Source organism: Bufo bufo, chromosome 3 (assembly GCF_905171765.1).
Source record: "Bufo bufo chromosome 3, aBufBuf1.1, whole genome shotgun sequence".
Classification (NCBI taxonomy): domain Eukaryota; kingdom Metazoa; phylum Chordata; class Amphibia; order Anura; family Bufonidae; genus Bufo; species Bufo bufo.
Genome location: NC_053391.1, coordinates 578,943,532 through 578,966,559, shown reverse-complemented (window position 1 = coordinate 578,966,559; position 23,028 = coordinate 578,943,532). Strand labels below are relative to the sequence as shown.

General features: G+C 46.3%; 1 protein-coding gene across 1 annotated transcript in view; it reads right to left on the bottom strand.

The window, feature by feature from the left end:
- Window positions 1-332: 332 nt before the first annotated feature.
- Window positions 333-23,028, bottom strand: part of LOC120996073 (solute carrier family 26 member 10-like) — a 103,757-nt gene continuing 81,061 nt past the window's right edge. Inside the window, 4 exon segments of the mRNA XM_040425764.1 lie at window positions 333-4,397; window positions 7,112-7,218; window positions 14,449-14,503; window positions 17,632-17,711. Of these exon segments, the coding sequence (XP_040281698.1) occupies window positions 4,359-4,397; window positions 7,112-7,218; window positions 14,449-14,503; window positions 17,632-17,711 (281 nt within the window). The 3' untranslated portion in view covers window positions 333-4,358.

Here is a 23,028-nt window from a genome sequence, read left to right as displayed (position 1 = left end):
ATAAGCGATGTCTACTGCACCTCCGCCATCTATTATTTTAGTCACCCAATAAAAAAAATCTATAAGATTAGTTTAACATGATCTCCCTGAAGTAAACCCATGCTGTTTTTCATCTTTCAATCCATGGGATTTTAGATGTTCCACAATCCTCTCCTTAAGTATGATTTCCATAAATTTTCCCACTATTGATGTCAGGCTTACTGGCCTATAGTTTCCCGATTCCTCCCTACTACCTTTCTTGTGAATGGGCACAACATTTGCTAATTTCCAATCTTCTGGGACAACTCCTGTTACCAGTGATTGGTTAAATAAATCTGTTAATGGTAGGGAAACGTTAACTGACTCCACGGGATTACCAGGGTGTCCGACACCAGGGCCAGAGGATCCTTGAACCTGGCGACTGAGTTCTATACCTTGCGGTTGAAGTGGGAGGCCATGAGATCCACATCCGGCCAACCCCACTGCTCGCAAATCGTGAGAAAGACCTGCGGATGGAGAGCCCATTCACCGGGATCGAGACTCTCCCGGCTGAGTAAGTCGGCGATCCAGTTGTCGACGCCAGGAATGTGAACTGCTGACAGAGCGGGGACATGGCTCTCCGCCCAGTTGAGGATGAGCGCTGCTTCCAACATGACTGAAGGGCTTCGGGTGCCGCCTTGGTGGTTGAGGTATGCGACTGCCGTGGAGTTGTTGGACTGAACTCGAACTGGACGTCCCTGGAGACTGTCTGTCCAATGGAGCAGAGAGACGAATCGCCCGCAATTCCAGAATATTGATCGGAAGGGAGCGTTCCTCGCGCGACCAGGTGCCCTGAACGGAGAGAGTGTCTAGCAGCCTCCCCCTTCCCCCAGCCCCGGAGGCTGGCGTCCGTTGTCAACACCGTCCAGCGGAGGGGAAGAAAAGAGCGGCCCGATGTCAGCATGGGGAAAAGAACCACCACCTGAGGGCCCGGCGGGTTGGAGCAGGGAGGCGTACGCGCCGATCAAGGGAGGCTGTGGATCGGTCCCAATGGGTTAGAATATCTTGCTGAAGAGTCTTGGAATGGAACTGAGCATAGGGTACTGCCTCGAAGGCAGAGACCATGTGACCCAGAACCCTTATGCAGAGACGAATGGGGAGAGGACAGGGCCGCAACAAGGGAATAATCTGAAGCCGGAGAGTGGGTAGCTTCTGAGTGGATATCCTGAAAGGTATCGAATAACCCAGAAAAGTCAGCTGCTGAGATGGATGGAGACATGACTTTGACTGGTTCAGAACCCATCCGAAGCGTTTCAGGGTGTCCAGGATGATGAGGATGATGCACAGGCTGTCCGCCGTTGCCCGGAACAACGGACCCTTTATCAGGATATCGTCTAAGTATGTTGTCACTACTATTCCCCTGGCATGGAGCAGAGCCATGACCGATGCCAGAACCTTTGTAAACACTCTGGGAGCTGTGGCCAGCCCGAACGGGAAAGCCACAAACTGGTAGTGAAAAGGACCCACTGCGAACCGGAGAAAATTCTGGTGACTGATGCAAATGGGGACATGGAGGTAAGCATCCTTGATGTCTATCGAGGCCACGTACTCCTCCGGTTCCATGGACACAATGACCGATCTCAGGGACTCCATCCAGGAGCGGCGGAGCCAAAGAAAGCGGTTGAGGGCTTTGAGGTCCAGGATGGGACAGAATGTACCTTCCTTTTTGGGGACCCCAAAGAGATTAGAGTAAAACTCGCAAAAACTGAAGGAACTGGGATAATCATTTCCTGACGAAAAAGGGTGAGAATAGCCTGAAAAAAGGAATGGGCGGTGGAGGGAGAGGTCGGGGGAGATAAGCGGAAAATCTGGATAGAAGGGGGAAGCTGAACTCCAGCTTGTAACCCTCTGAGATGACTTCTCTCACCCAGGCATCCGAGACATGAGCCAGCCAGACATGACGAAACAGATGAAGGTGGCCGCCCATGCTGAGGAAGTCTGGGGGTATAGGACTTGGTGCCCTGTTGGCGGAGACGCCAGGAAGGGCGAGGTTTGAAGGAAGGCTTGCGCTTCTGATCTGGGGTAGCCTTGTCGGCTGGCCACTTATAACACCGAAGGGAGAAAAAGAGGCCTACGCTGTTGAAGCGTGTCCTGTTCTGTGGTACATGAGTGCTCTTACCACCTGTAGCGTCAGAAATGATTTAATCCAGGCGTTTGCCAAAAAATCTGCTGCCGGCAAAAGGGAGGGCCGTCAAGGCTCGTTTTAAAGGCCACCCAGCAGGAGAGCCAAAGGGTACGGTGAATAGCCACCAAGAGAGCTGACCATAAGTATGGCCGTGTCTAGAGAGGCTTGGCCTTGACTGGCCTGGGAGAGCTGCAGGGCAATCTCAGAAAGTTCCTCTGAGTGGTCCCCAGAGGAGAGGCCCTGGCGTAGTTTGTTTGCCCACTCAAACATAGCTTTGCTCACCCATGTAGAGGCAAAAACTGGCCACAGTGCTGTGCACACTGCTTCAAAGGATGACTTCGCAAAAGATTCCAATTTTTTATCCCTGTGGTCGGAAAAGGAAGCCCCGTCAGGAATAGGCAAGGTGGTATGTTTAGCCAAGCGGGATACGGGAGAGTCCACAATAGGAGAGGACAACCACTTTGTCAAATCTTCCGGAAAAGGGTATTAGATATCTAAGCGTTTAGGCAAAGTAAAACCTCTGTCAGGGAAATTCCACTCCTTGGAAAGAGAGGAATCAAACTCCTGGTGGTTGGGGAACCATTTTGGCGAGCGACTGGAATACCTGAAGGAAAAACTGGCATCTTCCAGGGAGGACATGTCCAAACGAGACTCTCTGGGAGGTGGTGGTGTGACAGAAGAAATGGGGGATGCAGATACCCTTCCGGTGGAGGGTGACCTGTCCCGTTTTGCAGGGAGACTAGGATGGGCATTAGCCACAGGATTCCCAGAGTCAGACTGATCAGGGGACTGCCTAGCGGACAAACGCCCCAGTATTTCCAGTATTCCAGTATTTGTTGGTATGGGAGACATCCTGTACCATCTTTGACAGGGAATGCACCCACTCTGGTTCTACCATGGGTTGAGCAGGAGGGGCGACTGGGTCAGGGTCAGAGACACTTGGTGGTGGGGCAGAGCACGACGAGCAGAGGGGATCTAACTGACTGCATGGGAATTTAGAGCGACAAGAAGCACAGGCAAAATGGTGCACAGAAGTCGCAGCTTGTTTTGGGGTCTGGGCTCTGACATAGTGATTACCCTGCAGTGACAGGTAGGAGGATGAAGGGAGTAGGCTAAACCCTGTAGGAAGGGGAGAGTAGCTTACCTGGCCTGTGTCCCTCAATGTAGCTTGTCCAGAGCGCCTTGTGGAGAGAATAAGTGTCAGAGTCCTGCAGAGGTCCTTTTGAAGCAGGAAGTGGGTGTAGCGCAGAAAAGAGCGCCAAGAATTCGCGCCAGAAGAATGGAATGATGGAGGTGGGGGAGCACCTCATGCCCTGCCCCATGAATGAATGTCGGCCTGGCGATCACGTGTGGATGCAGCAGGTCCGCTCCATCCCGTCCCCGAAGGGGAAGAAGGGACACACAGCCGCCCTAAGGAAGGTGGTCGCACACGCTCAGTTCTATTCTTAACTGCCAGCAGCCAAATCTACTGTGACAGTTACAGGGAGAAAGCTGGAGCAGAAAAGACACATCCCTGAGCTTCCAATTTGAAATAAGGAAAATTAATAAGCGTAGCTCTGGATCCATGTGAGGTATCGGGCTGGTTCTAGCTTAGTTTTAAAGAGATGGTCTTGTACTATATAATGTCTGATTTTCATTTTTTACATCATTGGATAACCCCTTTAAGGATTGTTTAGGGTGTGTATAAGTTATTTATTAGAAAGCGCCATTAACTCCATGGCGCTGTACATGTAAGAGGGTATGTACATACATAATATAAAACACAAGTACAATTTGCATGAAATTCGTAACAGAGGGGGGTGAAGACCCTACCAGCGAGAGCTTACAATCTACTAGAGGAAAAGACAGTAGGTGTATCTTGAATAGAGTCTCCAGTCTTGAAACGAAGTCCATATGACGATAGGTAGCTATGCAAGTGTCCATTATCACAGCTTGATGACGTCTGACAGTTGTTAGCTTTACCTCCTTAATAAAATAAGCCATGTTCATTTCACAACCCAACAAAAAGCTGTCTGTGCCTCATTTGTTCCAGTTGAGTAAAATGATGGTAAGTGCTCCTTAACACTCAGTCCCGTTATCTTGGATCCCAGGATTGTGTTGTAAAGCATGTGATCCAAACTGCTTAATAGGTCATCCTCCTTGTCTCCAAGTAGGACTTTTCATCCAGTCAGAACACTTTTGCTGTTTCTATCCTGATTCCCAGGAAAGGCGGTTCTTACACCCACACCATTGGGCCCTTGGTCGTCAAACTGTCCTGTTGGGGATAAAAATATATAAATAAAATGACCACACACATGAGCAGTTCGAGAACGGCATACAAGGTGACTACTAATACAGGCAATGGAATAAAAGGTATAATAAGTTGCTTTAGAAAACCAAGGGGGTCATTTATAAAACTGGTGTATAGTAGAATTGGATTAGTTGCCCATAGCAACCAATCAGATTCCACCTTTCATTTTTCACAGCTCCTTTGGAAAATGAAAAGTGGTGGGCAACTAAACCAGTTCTACTTTACACCAGTTTGATAAGTGACCCCCCAAATGTATAAACCACTATTATATATATTTAATATTTTAGCCTAATGATGCACCATCTTCCAGCATCAGCAGAGCATCTCTGGTCTAAGGCACTATTGTATTATGAGGGTAATATCTAAAGCAACTTTATGGAGAGTCTGCTTATTTTACGCCATTTTTTTTAACCACAAATTAACCAAATGTTGCATGCTGTATGTAGGTTTAGAGAAATAATCAGTGCCTAGCCTGTAAAGGAGGTGTGGTTTTACATAAAAGGGGCATGGCTTTGTACAAAATGGGTGTGGCTTCATATACAACCTTTTACTTCAAGACTGCACTACAATTCAGATGTAAATTTCTATCACAAAGTAAGCCAACCAATAGTTCTTATAGGGTTACATAAGAGTATCTATCCCTTTACCACATTATCATCCAGCCTGACTCCCTGTAATAAATCTGGTGCAGGTCTATCGAGTTTAGGCCATGGATAGGCTCCATTATACTAGCTCTGCCTGGAGTGCTCCCGTGATAATGTTAAAGTAAGCTTTATACAGTGTACATAGTTAATTTAAATCTATACATTTTTCGTTGCTGATGAAGACATTCCAAGAAAAATGTCTTGCATAAAGCCAAGAATTATAGGAGGCCTTGTGGGTTTTCCAGAAACAGTGCCACACTTTAAAAAAAAAAATCCACATAAAAAAACAATTGCGGTCTAATAACGAGGGTTAAAAATATTTACTGGGTTGTCACTGCTACCTTACATCACCAGCCTGGTGGGTTAATGTCATAAATAGTTTTTTTTTATGGAAAAAACTCAAAACCCCACATCCCTAATACTACCTGTGTGGTGTTTAGTGCTACCCTGAATTTCAGTTCAGTGGTGACACCTCCGTGTCAGTGAATCACGGAGGTCTGCTGTCCATGGTCTCCACGGACAGCACACGTTCCTTATGACTTTAATGTTCACACATCAGTGGTTTTCCACAGAATGAGGCTGGGGTGACGCCACAGAAGCATGCCGTGTTTTTGTCTGTGATTACAGATCCCTCACACACACATTAGAGTCTATGGCATGCCATCCATGTTTGGTCCATGGTTTCTACGGACCATTGGTAGGAGTTGGGACACCCTGGTAATCCCGTGGAGTCACCCTGGTAATCCCGTGGAGTCAGTTAACGTTTCCCTACCATTAACAGATTTATTTAACCAATCACTGGTAACAGGAGTTGTCCCAGAAGATTGGAAATTAGCAAATGTTGTGCCCATTCACAAGAAAGGTAGTAGGGAGGAATCGGGAAACTATAGGCCAGTAAGCCTGACATCAATAGTGGGAAAATTTATGGAAATCATACTTAAGGAGAGGATTGTGGAACATCTAAAATCCCATGGATTGAAAGATGAAAAACAGCATGGGTTTACTTCAGGGAGATCATGTTAAACTAATCTTATAGATTTTTTTTATTGGGTGACTAAAATAATAGATGGCGGAGGTGCAGTAGACATCGCTTATGTAGACTTTAGTAAGATTTATGTGAATCCAGCCTAGCAGTGTTATTACAAGAAGGGCAAAAAACAGGACACGCGGACCAAACATGGATTCTTAAGTCGAACCACTGACCATATTATCACGGATGTCATCACAGTAGTGTGAAAGAGGCCTAATAGAAATTAGAGAATTTCCAAGCTTCAGCAGATATGGAAAGTAGATATGTTCCTCAAGTACTGGTTTACAAGGGCAGTGTTACAGGATTCGCTAACCTAATATTTTACTGTATTTTCATACTTGGTTCCTATAATCCCTGTTTTTCTTGCAAACTCATTCACTAGAATGGGTGAGTCTTGTGGGAAAGTCAGACTTAGGCCTCTTTCACACTACCGTTTTTTTTTTTTTTCTGTTTTGCGGGCCTTTTTTTGCGTTCCGTATACGGAACCATTCATTTCAATGGGTCCGCAAAAAAAACTGAATGTACTCCGTATGCATTCCGTTTCCGTATCTCCGTTCCGTGCAAAGATAGAACATGTTCTATATTTGGCCGCAAATCACGTTCCGTGGCTCCATTCAAGTCAAAGGGTCCGCAAAAAAAAACGGAATGCATCCGGAAATGCATCCGTATGTCTTCCGTATCTGTTCCGTTTTTTGAGGAACCATCTATTGAAAGTGTTATGCCTAGCCCAATTGGTTCTATGTAATTACTGTATATGCCATACGGAAAAAACGGAACAGAAACGGAAACAAAAAATGGACCACAAAACACTGAAATAGCCATATGGTAGTGTTAGAGAGGCCTTAAATTGTGTATGCTCGGATTGGCTCATTGACTATAATAGGTAAATGGTCAGTCTGGATGCTGTCCATTCTACTTTGGACAGCCCCTGGACGTCAACATCATTCCTCTGACTGAGCTCTAATAAGCGTATTAAAAAATTATACGTTTTAAAAAATCCTTACCATATTCTGCTCGGCATAACACGCAGCATCATGCACCGATATGAAGACTTGCTGTTCACTGAGATGATCCATGATACCAATGGAGACCAATGTTCTAAGCACTTTAGCTAGAAAGCAAAAAGACGATAAAAAGTTAAAATTTTAATAAGAAAACTCTCTTTAAGGCCTCGTGCACAGGACCATTGTTGTGTTCCGTTCCGCAAAATGGGGTTCCGTTTCCATTTTTGTGTGTCTTCCTTTATTTTTGGAGGATCACCAGACATGAAGGAAAGTAAAAAAAAATCTAAGACAGGTTTGCCATGATGGGAAAAAACGGACGCGGACGACAATCTTGTGTGCCTCCGTGTTTTTTAGCGGTCCCATTGACTTGAATGGGTCTGCGAACCGTTTTCCGCGAAAATAATAGAACAGGTTATATTTTTTTGACGGACTGGAACCACGGATCACGGACGCAGATGACAAACGGTGCATTAGCAGAGTTTTCAACGGACCCATTGAAAGTCACTGGGTCCGCAGAAAATCACGGCACAACGGACACGAAATAAAACAACGGTCGTGTGCATGAGGCCTAAGGATGTGGGATGAACACACAAGTTTTTATCACGTCTTTCTACTCACCTGCTGTCTAATGGATGTAGATATTACATTATTGTATGTATTTGTTGTACCAACTTTAATGGAGTTGGTTTCATGTTCTGCTATAGCAGCCTCTAGACTGTAGCAGTGATACAGTGTAATTACCATTTCCGCTCCCATTCAAGTGAAGGAGACGAATATCTGTAATAACACTGCAACACCGCTACAAGAGAGGAGGCGTGTAGGTAAACATGGAAGAGGACATCGCACTCACAGGTGGCCTCTTCAAACTGCACAACCCCTGTAAGTGTGGCCAAATGTAATAGCATACAATACACATTAACTTATGTGCCACCTTAGGCCCCTTTAACACGGGCGAGTATTCCGCGCGGATGCGATGCGTGAGTTGAACGCATTGCACCCGCACTGAATCCTGACCCGTTCATTTCTACGGGGCTGTGCACACGAGCGGCGATTTTCACGCATCACTTGTGCGTTGCGTGAAAATCGCAGCATGCTCCTCTTTGTGCGTTTTTCACGTAACGCAGGCCCCATAGAAATGAATGAAAGGTGTCTTTATCTGTGAGCAATAGGACCTTTGATGACGTCACTACGCTCATCACATGATCCATCACCATGGTGATGGATCATGTGATGGACCATGTGATGAACGCAGTTAAATTTTTATTTATTTTTTTAACCCCTCCAGCCCTATTGTACTATGCATTCTGTATTCAGAATGCTATTATTTTCCCTTATAACCATGTTATAAGGGGAAATAATAACATCTACACAACCTTGAACCCAAACCTGAACTTCTGTAAAGAAGTTCGGGTCTGGGTACCACAGTCGGTTTTTTATCACGCGCGTGCAAAACACATTGCATCCGCGCGATAAAAACTGAACATCGGAACGCAATCGCAGTCAAAACTGACTGCAATCGCGTTCCTACTCGCGCGGGTTTGCCGCAATGCACCGGGACACATCCGGACCTAATCCGGACACGCCCGTGTGAAAGAGGCCTTAGGGCCTACTGTAGATAGGGCAAGTGTAAGGGAACTTTCACACTTGCGGCAGAGGATTCCGGTAGGCAGTTCCGTCAATACGTATGCAAACTGATGGCATTTGTCAGATGGATTTGGATCCTGATCCGTCTGACAAATGCATTGAGATGCCGAATCCGTCTCTCCGGAAAAACAGATCCGTCATTTATTTTTTTTCAAATTTTTTGCGGACTGAGCAAGCGCAGATCGCAATGTCGGATCCATTTTGACGTAACACTCAGGGCTGGATCTGGCATTAATGCATTTCAATAGGAAAAAATGCCGGATCCGGCATTCTGGCAAGTGTTCCGGAATTTTGGACGGAGATAAAACAGCAGCATGCTGCGGTATTATCTCCGTCCTGAAAAGTCAAAAATACTGAACTGAAGACATCCTGATGCATCCTGAACGGATTGCTCTCTATTCAGAATGCATGGGGATAAAACTGATCAGTTCTTTTCCGGTATTGAGCCCCTAGGACGGAACTCTATGCCGGGAAAAGAAGAACGCTAGTGTGAAAGTACCCTAACTGACCACTGTGGAGGAGTTGAGGCTAACTGGTATATTAGACTGCCAGATTTTCTGGCAGATAATCGCTAACAAACATTCCTATGAACACTCATTATTGATCGTCTGGCAGTCTAATACTGCCTCCAAATGCCCAATAATTAAGCAAACCCTCGTTCATTGGAAAATTATGATTTTTAAGCATGCTTAAAGGGTGTATTAGATACCCCGATACCGCCGTGATCCATGCAGAGTCTGTGCAGGTTGGTGTTACTGCACCACATTAAGAGAGAGCTATCTTTATTGCTGCCAGTCTGGGCACACCAGAGCCGGAGAGCTGGGTTCACAGGGCAGTGATGAGGGTGAATGCTTGTCTGTTAAAGGGAATCTGTTATATTTGCCTGTTGCCACAGACTAAGGCTGGTTTCACACGGGCGTTGCGGGAAAATGTGCGGGTGCGTTGCGGGAACACCCGCGATTTTTCCGTGCGAGTGCAAAACATTGTAATGCATTTTGCACTCGCGTGAGAAAAATCGCGCATGTTTGGTACCCAAAAACCCGAACTTCTTCTGTAGATTGTATTATTTTCCCTTATAACATGGTTATAAGGGAAAATAATAGCATTCTGAATACAGAATGCATAGTACAATAGGGCTGGAGTTGATCGCGGCCCGGCATCTACTTCTGTCTCCTTTGTTGAATAGGACCTTTGATGACGTCACTCCAGTCATCACATGATCCATCACCATGGTAAAAGATCATGTGACGTACCATGTGATGACCGGAGTGACGTCATCAAAAGGTCCTGTAACTGTATTTAATGCTCACCACAGGTCCTATTCAACAAAGGAGACACAAGGAGATGCCGGGCTACGCGATCAAGTGGACTAAGGTGAGTTAAATTATTTTTAAATTTTTTTTAACCCCTCCAGCGCTATTGTACTATGCATTCTGTATTCAGAATGCTATTATTTTCCCTTATAACAATGTTATAAGGGGAAATAATAATGATCGGGTCTCCATCCCGATCGTCTCCTAGCAACCGTGCGTGAAAATCGCACCGCATCCGCACTTGCTTGCGGATGCTTGCGATTTTCACGCAACCCCATTCACTTCTATGGGGCCTGCATTGCGTGAAAAACGCAGAATATAGAGCATGCTGCGATTTTCACACAACGCTCATCTGAACAGCCCCATAGAAATGAATGGGTCGGTATTCAGTGCGGGTGCAATGCGTTCACCTCACGCATCGCATCCGCGCGGAATACTCGCCCGTGTGAAAGGGGCCTAAGGCCTCATGCACACGGCCGTGTTCCGCGGCCGAGAGCGGTCCGTGGTAACCCGGCCGGGATTCCTTCTGACAGCAGGAGCACACGGCGTCATTGGTTGCTATGACGCCGTGAGCTTCATGCCGCCGCTGCTGTACAGTGATACACTCGTATAGGTCATACGACTGTATCACTGTACAGCAGCGGCGGCATGAAGCGCACGGCGTCATAGCAACCAATGACGCCGTGCGCTCCTGCTATCAGAAGGAATCCCGGCCGGGTTGCCACGGACCGCTCTCGGCCGCGGAACACGGCCGTGTGCATGAGGCCTAAGGCTACATGCACACAAACGTTAGGGCTCCGTGCCCGTGCTGCGGACTGCAAATTGCGGTCCGCAATGCACGGGCACAGACCATGGGGCGGCCGCATGCGGATCTTGAATGGGGTCCGCGATCCGCATCCGACGGTCCGCACCGCACAAAAAGTAGTGCATGCGCTACTTTTTTGCAGTGCGGAGGCACGGCCACAAACACCACGGAAGCACTCCGTAGTGCATCCATGGGGTTCCGATCCGTGCCTCCATTCCGCATCTCAGTGATTGCGGACCCATTCAAGTGAATAGGTCCGTGATGCGGAATGCACACAGCCGGTGCCCGTGTATTGCGGACCCGCTGTATGCGGGCCGCAATACGGCCACGGGGGGCTATATGCACACGACCGTTGTTTTGGTCCGCATCCGAGCCGCAGCATCCGTTGCTCCGTTCCGTGGTCTGAAAAAAATATATAACCTGTTCTATTCTTGTCCGTGTTGTGGACAAGAATAGGCAGTTATATTAATTGCGGAACGCACACGGACGCCATTCGTGTTTGCGGATCCGCAATTTGCGGACTGCAAAACACACAACGGTCGTGTGCATGAGGCCTAAGGCTGGGTTCATATCTGCACTTTGAATTCCGGTGGGGGAACAGACTGCTGGAGTTTACCATATCCGGCACAGCCAGATATCACCGTGCACCGCCGGATTCCCCATTTCCTGTAATGGGATCCAGCTGCTTTCCGGGCATATAAGCTGGCTTTCGGCTGGACATAAAATGCTTTGTGTAGTATTTTTTGTCCGGATGAAAGCCAGCATGTCCCCGGATACAGTGAATCCTCTGCCGGAACACACTGCCTGATATAAAAAAAAGCGCAGATGTAAACCCAGCCTAAGACTCTGCCCTCACTGAGAGACTTTGAAACCTCCAACCTCATTGCCTGTTGATAGACTGCTGTACCCTCTAAAGTTGTTGCCCCACGTGAGATCAGTAAGACAGCCTTGTTTCATTTGCAACGGTGTCTTCCTGATTCCTTCCTGCATTTGAGTGTGGAGAACCACACATACCCCTCAGGGCCATAAAGACTATGTCTGAAAGGTCTGACCGCCTTACAAGGTGACTAGTTGGTTAGTTGTCATCCTATGACAGTATACCCATTTTACGGCTTATGAGTGTCCATGGTGTGTTCCTGGCTTTATGCTCCTGCTAGCAATGGGTGTCACTATATTTAATGAACCCTGGTATACAGTATATACTGCAGAGGAGTATAGAACATAATTATGAATATGTATAAATAGGGCATTTTACATTGTGTGAGCCCAGCCCTCCTGTAACTCTCATACACTGTCATTTCTATTGCTTATTTTGGGGACCACAACTACAGGGGCTTTGCAGTGTTTGCCAACATACTATACACGTGATCATAATGTCTGCCATATGAAATCTTTTTGTATCCATATTGAAGTCTATATAAATGTCTGTAACCTCAGTAATTGTTGCATTGCCTTAGGCTGTGTTCACTTCTGCGTTGTGAACTCCGACACTGTAATCCGGTCACTGTATCCGGTGTATATGCCAGCTTTCAGCTGGACAAAAATGTTGCACGCAGCATTTTTCTTTCTGCCAAAAGTTGGCATATATGCCGGAAAGCGGCCAGGTTACCACCGGATCCGACTACAGTGAATGGGGATCTGGCCTTGCAGTCTGTTTCTCCGCCAGAACAGACTGCCGGCGTTCACAGCGCAGATGTGAACCCAGCCTTAAACTGGATTTACAAGGGCCAACTGAGCGGCCGATGATCGTTAAGGAAGTGTTCCTCCCCGACAGTGGGCTGCTCGCTCAGTGAAGGAGACCGTTGTATTTACATGCAGCGATCACCTCCACAGTACGAGGATGAGGGATCGCTATTGCCATCCCTTGTCCTCATACAAAATCATGGTTTTTCAGCAGATCGCTGTTTACACCACATGAGCTGCTGCCCAGAAGCCATGATAGGTGGTGCCTGCATGAACGACAGGATCCCCCGATTCATCGGGTGATCAGCGGCACATTTACACGGCCAGATTGTCGGGAATGACCGCTTACAGGAAAAGTTGTTCCCGACAATCTGTCCGATTCTCGGGCTGTGTAAATGCACCTTTACAGCTGCGATCCTGAAAACCACTAAATAGACAGATTAGATAAAATGTTCATTTTTCTTTTGTTATACAATTTACACCAGGTAAGTGATAATCCCCTTTATAATAACGATATCATGCTTGATTTCCCTTTTACTAATGTAAGGGTACTTTCACACTTGCGTTAACTTTTTCCTGTATTGAGTTCCGTCCTAGGGGCTCAATATCGGAAAAAAACTGATCAGTTTTATCCCCATGCATTCTGAATGGAGAGCAATCCGTATAGGATGCATCAGTTCAGTCACTTTACAGTTTTTGAAAAGATAAAGTATTGAGGCACTCAGGTTAAGGTTTTGCAATTAAAGTATAGCTTTATTTCACATGATCTGCATCATCCATTTGCCCAGTGGTACATATAAATAAGGCCTCATGCACACGACCGTTGTTGGGTTCCGTGTCCGTTGTTCCGTTTTCCGTGATTTTCTGCGGACCCATTGACTTTCAATGGGTCCGTTGAAAACTCAGAAAATGCACCGTTTGTCATCCGCATCCGTGATCCGTGTTTCCAGTCCGTGAAAAAAATATGACCTGTCCTATTTTTTTCACGGACAACGGTTCCCGTACCCATTCAAGTCAATAGGTCCGTGAAAAAACACGGAGGCACACAAGATTGTCATCCGCGTCCGTGATCCGTGTCCGTTTTTTTCCTATCATTTTCAAGGCAAACTTGACTTAGATTTTTTTTTCACTTTTCATGTCTGGTGATCCTCCAAAAATCAAGGAAGACACAGGAAAAAAAACGGAAACGGATCACAGAACAACGGAACACCGTTTTGCAGACCGTGAAAAAATACTGTCGTGTGCATGAGGCCTAACAGAATATTTCTGACAGGAATATTCTGGATGCATCCAGCACCCCAGGAATGCCTTTACCCACTTCACAGATCATGTGACCACTGATGAAGGTCCATTGTGACCGAAACGTCCGGTCAGAAATATTCTGTTATTTATATGTACCACTGGGCAAATGGATGATGCAGATCATGTGAAATAAAGCTATACTTTAATTGCAAAACCTTAACCTGAGTGCCTCAATACTTTATCTTTTGGATGGTGGCTTAACAGCCCTTGATTGGCACCAGGGACACTTTGTTCCTCACTTCACTACAGATTGTACAGTTTTTGGACGGAGAAAATACTGCAGCAATTCCGGAAAACTTGCTGGAATGCCGGATCTGGCCCCAAGTGGTCCGGAAAAATGGAGCCGGTTTTAGACCTTTAAAAATGTGAAAAAGATAAATACTGGATCCATTTTTCCGGAAGACAACCGGAGAGACGGATCCGGTATTGCAATGCATTTGTGAGACGGATCCACATCCGGATCCGTCTACAAATGGTATCCGTTTGCATACAGATTGCCGGAACTGCCTGCCGGAATCCAACAACACAAGTGTGAAAGTACCTTAATGAATTACTGGAGCAGTAGATATAAAGAATGAGTAGGTGCTCACCATTGCATCCGGCAAGGAGAAGATGCATGCCAGCCTTCTGACACTCAACACACATCTAAATAACATGAAAAACAAATACCTTTAGGTTTGAAAGAAGACATTAAAAAAAAATCTATCAAGCACAACCTTAGAGCAACATCATCAAATTATCTCAGCAATTGTGTACATATCAATGGAATCATTTGGAAAGAGCCATGACCATGTAACTCAAGATGCTGTGGCTTCATTTCAAAAGAAAACCATGGTGGAAATGTTTAGAAAACACTAGGGGAGATTTATCAAGACTAGTGCTTTCTGTCCAGTCTTAATACCCCCTGCGCTGACGGAGGATGCACCACATTTATGACAAGGTGCAGGCCCCATCATAAATTAGGTGCTTCCGTGCACCTAAACAGAAATCTGGTGTGAATCAAGATAAATTTGTCTCCGCTGTTGGGCATGCCCCTTTCCAGCCCTTTCCACGCCCCCTTTTGGAAAACTGTCGCAGGTGGCATAAAAAGAGGCACTTGCAACTTTTTTTTTTTTAAAAATGCATTTAAAAAGTCGCAAACACACAGCCTGCGACTTTTTAAAGTCACTTTTCTGGCGCAAGGGAGATGATAAATCTATCCCTGTGTGTGAGTATACCCTTAAAGGGGTTGTCCAGCTCTTTCATATTGTTGATTTATCCTCAGGATAGGTCATCAATATCAGATCGGCGGGGTCTGACACCCCTGCCAATCAGCCGTTTGGTAGTAGCTCCAGTGCCGGAGCTACACAGGTTTGTCTATTGTGTAGTTTACAGAGTTTGTTACTGCAGCACTGCTTCCATTCACTTCAATGGGAACAATGCTCCACTAACCAGCTATGTCCACTACACCATGGACCGAGCTGTACAGTTATTCCCAAAACAGCTGATCAGTGGAGGTGCGGGTTGACGGACCCCCACCAACCAAAAATTGATGGCCCATATAAGAGGACTGGACAACCCCTTTAAGGTTTCATTTCTCTTCCAAGCTTTCAATGTAATGGTGGTCACTTGGTTACGGGGTTCAGTGTATTACTAGTGAGCCATATGGCCTTTATACACCGCCATATGCATGAGCCCTACATTAAATTGTTCTGATAATAGGTCTGTAATGAGAAATTACTGTAACAGCGGCTGCTGTACGCCGCTGTTCCCCCATTTATCGCTGTGGTCCCGGGTGCTGCGCTCAGCGGTGACCTGTGGCCGGTACTTCCCATTTAACCGCTGCAGTTCTGGGCTTTGTTTCTGTAGGTGATATTGCTTTTGAGGATTCCGCTCCACAGCTTCCACTCAGCCCTGGACACAGCATGAGTTCGGCTGGTTTTGTGTTACACTGCTCTAAGGGCGGAGCGCATCACTCCCTGGGCTGTGTGGGTTAGGTCAGGTGACCTCGCTGATCAACTCTGGTTCTCCTGCATGTATTTAACTGACTCAGCCCCATTCCCAGATGCCTCAGTGTCAAGGTCCTTGAATTTGCTGGTTCCTGATACTCTTGTATGCTCCTGATCTATACTTCGTTCCTGGACTTTGCTTATCGTCTGATCCCTGCCTGCTTGCTTTGTCCCTACTGTTGCCGACCCAGATTGCCTGACCTGTACCTGTGCCACCTGCCCTGACCTATTGCCTGTCTGACCACGTCTCTGCCGTATCCTTCGGTCCTGCACCATTGCTCCTGGTAATGTCTCTGCCCGCCTGACTACGCTTGTACTTCTGGTACCTACTCAGGTACCTCCTGGTCCGCCTGGACCAGCTCCCACTGACTCGGGGATTGCTCCAGAGTAGCCCCTAGCAACTACCCTAACGGCTCAAGTCTATCCTCCCCATCTGAGGCTCTAGTGAAAACCAGGTAGTTGCTTAGACATGCCCCTCCAGAATATAGCCAGTCGGTGGCACAGTGGGTTCACACCCGCTGATCCATGAAAATTACAGTTTATTTCATTCCCTTATACACTCACCTAAAGAATTATTAGGAACACCATACTAATACGGTGTTGGACCCCCTTTTGCCTTCAGAACTGCCTTAATTCTACGTGGCATTGATTCAACAAGGTGCTGATAGCATTCTTTAGAAATGTTGGCCCATATTAATAGGATAGCATCTTGCAGTTGATGGAGATTTCAGGGATGCACATCCAGGGCACGAAGCTCCCGTTCCACCACATCCCAAAGATGCTGTATTGGGTTGAGATCTGGTGACTGTGGGGGCCATTTTAGTACAGTGAACTCATTGTCATGTTCAAGAAATTAATTTGAAATAATTCGAGCTTTGTGACATGGTACATTATCCTGCAGGAAGTAGCCATCAGAGGATGGATACATGTTCTCATTCTGTTTACGCCAAATTCGGACTCTACCATTTGAATGTCTCAACAGAAATCGAGACTCATCAGACCAGGCAACATTTTTCCAGTTTTCAACAGTCCAATTTTGGTGAGTTTGTGCAAATTGTAGCCTGTTTTTCCTATTTTGAGATGAGTGGTACCCGGTGGGGTCTTCTGCTGTTGTAGCCCATCCGCCTCAAGGTTGTGCGTGTTGTGGCTTCACAAATGCTCTGCTGCATACCTCGGTTGTAACGAGTGGTTATTTCAGTCAACGTTGCTCTTCTATCAGCTTTAATCAGTCGGCCCATTCTCCTCTGACCTCTAGCATCCACAAGGCATTTTTGCCCACAGGACTGCCGCATACTGGATGTTTTTCCCTTTTCACAACATTCTTTGTAAACCCTAGAAATGGTTGTGCGTGAAAATCCCAGTAACTGAGCAGATTGTGAAATACTCAGACCGGCCCGTCTGGCACCAACAACCATGCCACGCTCAAAATTGCTTAAATCACCTTTCTTTCCCATTCTGACATTCAGTTTGGAGTTGAGGAGATTGTCTTGACCAGGACCACCCCCCTAAATGCATTGAAGCAACTGCCATGTGATTGGTTGACCAGATAATTGCATTAATGAGAAATAGAACAGGTGTTCCTAATAATTCTTTAGGTGAGTGTATAATTGTGCATCTATACTGGAGTCTGAAAAATGACCTCATGTCAGGACTTTCCTTCCATTTGCTTACTCTACTGGTGCTAATGGTGCCTACACGTTTACCAGTCTTTTACATGCTGCTTTCTAAAAAATGATATATAAAATGACAATAAATGATACACATTAATGAGACTGATCAATCTACCTGTATAAAAAGACGAGCTCCAGCAATGTCAATGAATATAATCCCACTGCAGTCAATGATAAGTGACTTGATTTCAGTGTCTGCAGAGAAAAAAATAATTTTACTACAATTGCAACTTCATGCATAAACTAAACAGTTGCTTTTAAGACTAATATATATATAGCTCCACATGCTACCCACACATCGATGATGAGTAGAGAGAACTTATACTTGTGGGCAGGGGCATAGCTATAGGGGGTACAGAGGTAGCAGTCTCTAGAGGGCCCAAAGACCCTTGTGCCACATAAGAAGACACTGGCATTATACAAAGTGCATGCTGGTCAAGTTACACCTCTGGCTGGAGGGAAGGGGTTAGGTCAAGTATTCGGAATGGGGGGGGTGCCGTTTAAATTTTTTCTTCAGGCAGAAGAAAGGCTATGTGCTTCCCTGCCCCTGGCCACTTAGCACTGAGAGAAGGGGGGCCCAAGCTAAACTCTTGCACCAGGGCCCATCAGCCTTTAGCTACGCCCCTGCTTGTAGGTTGCTCAGGGCCATCTTTAATATTGATTGGACCCTGGGCAAGAATTTACTTGGGCCCCCTGGATTCTGCCTTCTCACACCCTACCATGCAATCACGCCCTGCACCACAACACATGCCCCCCATAGATGAGCCCATAGTACTCCTCTCTCCCCTTCCCCATAGTACCTACCATAATGTGCCCCAGTATAAAATACCCCTATACAGAGCCCCCCATATAAAATACCTCTTCTTTGTGGCCTCAGTAGAAGCACCCATAGTGTTCCTCTCCCCCCTTGCCCCCTGAAGAGGGTGTTTTTGCTTCTTGGAAAATGGAGATTTATGTATATCTCCGTTTTCCATCCCTTCTATTCTATTCCTAGCATGTTGCCCTTGTTTCCCATACAACCCGATTATTCTGTGTATAATTACACCTCTTCCAGTCCTTCATATACCCCAGGAGCAACACACAACCCTCGAAGATACTTATATATAAAAATAGTTCACTGATAACATAGAGATGACAAAGCAATGGACATTATACATAAATATACAGATAACACAATACATAGAGGACACCACCACACACAGCCCCCTGCGTTACTGCGCACCCTGGATGCTAAGCAAATGTGGCTAATAATGTGTATGTATATACAGTATATCCAGAGTCCACCAATTTACAGTCTACTGGATCTACTCTTCTAACCAACTCACATCCAGTACCTGACCATTAGTATATGTACATATAGAGACTCATGCATAAACAGACTGCAAATATCTATATGTACTATAATGTACACATATAAAGTCTACTGGGATATTATACTTATATACATACCCACATAAGCACACATATAACTTAGCTTGCTCCTGAAATGCTATTCATCCATCGGTGTCCAGGAAGAGAAGCCCCCGCCCCACTCCCAACTTTCACCTATATGTTGCTGTGTCCCAGCCCCCCGTAGACTCCACCCTGTGACCACCCAAATATCTTCCCCCATCTCTTGGTCAAGAGGATGTTGTTCAACTGCTTTCACAATGTGCCCTTCCTGCCTTAGATATGCTAACAAGGGACACACTGCTACTGGCCATACTGAATGGGTGAATACCACTGGGTCCAATTATTAGGCATATTTGTGTGGTCATCAGGATGAGGTTCTGGCTGAAAGACATATTTCCCTTAACACCCCCATGTAAAATACCCCTTCTTTGTGGCCTCAGTAGATGCCCCCATAGTACCACCCAATAATGTGCCACCAATAATGTACCAGTAAGAAGTGCCCCCATAGATGCCCCCACAGTGCCCCCCAATAATGTGCCAGTAAGATGTGCCCCCATAGATGCCCCCCAATCATGCGCCAGTAACAAGTACCCCATAGATGCCCCCCAATCATGTGCCAGTAACAAGTGCTCCCATAGATGCCCCCAATCATGTGCCTGTAACAAGTACCCCCATAGATGCCCCCAAATCATGTGCCAGTAACAAGTACCCCCATAGATGCCCCCCAATCATGTATAACAAGTACCCCCACAGATGCCCCCCAATTATGTGCCAATAACAAGTGCCCCCATAGATGCCCCCAATCATGTGCCAGTAACAAGTACCCCTATAGATGCCCCCTAATCATGTGCCAGTAACAAGTGCCGCATAGATGCCCCCCAATCATGTGCCAGTAACAAGTGCCCCCAATAATATGCCAGTAACAAGTGCCCCCATAGATGCCCCCCAATCATGTGCCAGTAAGTAGTACCATATAAAAAAATAAACACTTATACTTACCTCTATCAGGCTGGCAGCAAGCGATGCAGGCCTCTTCCGGCCTGTGTCCCACGCTGTATGGCTCAGGCGGCGCGACGTCATCGTGCCGTCTGCACCGGCCTCTGATAGGCTGCAGGCACTAGGCCTGCAGCCTATCAGAGGAACGGGGAAGGGAGACGCTTCCAGAATGGAAGCGCTCATGTCCCTTTACCCTGCCGCCACCCCCCACTTGTCACCAGGGTCGTGCCGCCTGGGGCCATCGCCTCACTTTGCCTAATTGGCGGTGCGGCTCTGCTAGCGCCCCCTGGAATTTTGCGCCCGGGGCAACCCCCCGCCCACGCTATGCCACTGGCCAGCGGGGCTCAAGAGACAGCTGCCCCTTTTGCCCTGCGTTAAAGACAGCCCTGAGGTTGGTAATAAGTGGCTTTGTTCAGAAGTGGAGTTATACACCGCTCCTGGTGAACTGTAACCCACCTCTCGTCTCTGCTGAAAGCACCAGAAGGGGTGATGTTTTAGCTTCTCACTTTCTGGTAGTGGGAAAGTAACATTGAAGTATTTTATATTATAGGTGATTATGTGTGTGTGTGTGTGTGTATATATATATATATATATATATATTTATAGTTTTATTTATTTATTTTTTTGCAAATGAAGTACCATCTGCTTGCAGCATATAATAGAGCAAGAGGAGGTTAGCAGATTGATATATACAGTACAGACCAAAAGTTTGGACACACCTTCTCATTCAAAGAGTTTTCTTTATTTTCATGACTATGAAGGCATCAAAACTATGAATTAACATATGTGGAATTATATACATAACAAACAAGTGTGAAACAACTGAAAATATGTCATATTCTAGGTTCTTCAAAGTAGCCACCTTTTGCTTTGATTACTGCTATGCACACTCTTGGCATTCTCTTGATGAGCTTCAAGAGGTAGTCCCCTGAAATGGTCTTCCAACAGTCTTGAAGGAGTTCCCAGAGATGCTTAGTACTTGTTGGCCCTTTTGCCTTCACTCTGCGGTCCAGCTCACCCCAAACCATCTCGTTTGGGTTCAGGTCCGGTGACTGTGGAGGCCAGGTCATCTGGCGCAGCACCCCATCACTCTCCTTCATAGTCAAATAGCCCTTACTTTCAAAGTTTTCCCAATTTTTCGGCTGACTGACTGACCTTCATTTCTTAAAGTAATGATGGCCACTCGTTTTTCTTTACTTAGCTGCTTTTTTCTTGCCATAATACAAATTCTAACAGTCTATTCAGTAGGACTATCAGCTGTGTGTCCACCTGACTTCTCCTCAACCCAACTAATGGTCCCAACCCTATTTATAAGGCAAGAAATCCCACTTATTAAACCTGACAGGGCACACCTGTGAAGTGAAAACCATTTCAGGGGACTACCTCTTGAAGCTCATCAAGAGAATGCCAAGAGTGTGCAAAGCAGTAATCAAAGCAAAAGGTGGCTACTTTGAAGAACCTAGAATATGACATATTTTCAGTTGTTTCACACTTGTTTGTTAGGCCCCTTTCACGCGGGCGGGTATTCCGCGCGGATGCGATGTGTGAGGTGAACGCATTGCACCCGCACTGAATACCGACCCATTCATTTCTATGGGGCTGTTCACATGAGCGGTGATTTTCACGCATCACTTGTGCGTTGTGTGAAAATCGCAGCATGCTCTATATTCTGCATTTTTCACGCAACGCAGGCCCCATAGAAGCGAATGGGGTTGCGTGAAAATCGCAAGCATCCGCAAGCAAGTGCGGATGCGGTGCGATTTTCACGCACGGTTGCTAGGAGACGACCGGGATGGAGACCCGATCATTATTATTTTCCCTTATAACATGGTTATAAGGGAAAATAATAGCATTCTGAATACAGAATGCATAGTAAAACAGCGCTGGAGGGGTTAAAAAAATTATAATAATAATTTAACTCACCTTAGTCCACTTGATCGTGTAGCCGGCATCTCTTCTGTCTCCTTTGTTGAATAGGACCTGTGATGAGCATTAATTACAGGAACAGGACCTTTTGATGACGTCACTCCGGTCATCACATGGTACGTCACATGATCTTTTACCATGGTGATGGATCATGTGATGACCGGAGTGACGTCACCACAGGTCCTGTTCAACAAAGGAGACAGAAGGAGATGCCGGGCTACGCGATCAAGTGGACTAAGGTGAGTTAAATTATTATTTTTTTTTTTTAACCCCTCCAGCGCTGTTTTACTATGCATTCTGTATTCAGAATGCTATTATTTCCCCTTATAACCATGTTATAAGGGAAAATAATACAATCTACAGAACACCGATCCCAAGCCCGAACTTCTGTGAAGAAGTTCGGGTTTGGGCACCAAACATGCGCGATTTTTCTCACGTGAGTGCAAAACGCATTACAATCGTATGACCTATACGAGTGTATCACTGTACAGCAGCGGCGGCATGAAGCTCACGGCGTCATAGCAACCAATGACGCCGTGCGCTCCTGCTGTCAGAAGGAATCCCGGCCGGGTTACCACGGACCGCTCTCGGCCGCGGAACACGGCCGTGTGCATGAGGCCTTAGGCCCCTTTCACACGGGCGAGTATTCCGCGCGGATGCGATGCGTGAGGTGAACGCATTGCACCCGCACTGAATACCGACCCATTCATTTCTATGGGGCTGTTCAGATGAGCGTTGCGTGAAAATCGCAGCATGCTCTATATTCTGCGTTTTTCACGCAATGCAGGCCCCATAGAAGTGAATGGGGTTGCGTGAAAATCGCAAGCATCCGCAAGCAAGTGCGGATGCGGTGCGATTTTCACGCACGGTTGCTAGGAGACGATCGGGATGGAGACCCGATCATTATTATTTCCCCTTATAACATGGTTATAAGGGAAAATAATAGCATTCTGAATACAGAATGCATAGTACAATAGCGCTGGAGGGGTTAAAAAAAATTAAAAATAATTTAACTCACCTTAGTCCACTTGATCGCGTAGCCCGGCATCTCCTTGTGTCTCCTTTGTTGAATAGGACCTGTGGTGAGCATTAAATACAGTTACAGGACCTTTTGATGACGTCACTCCGGTCATCACATGGTACGTCACATGATCTTTTACCATGGTGATGGATCATGTGATGACTGGAGTGACGTCAT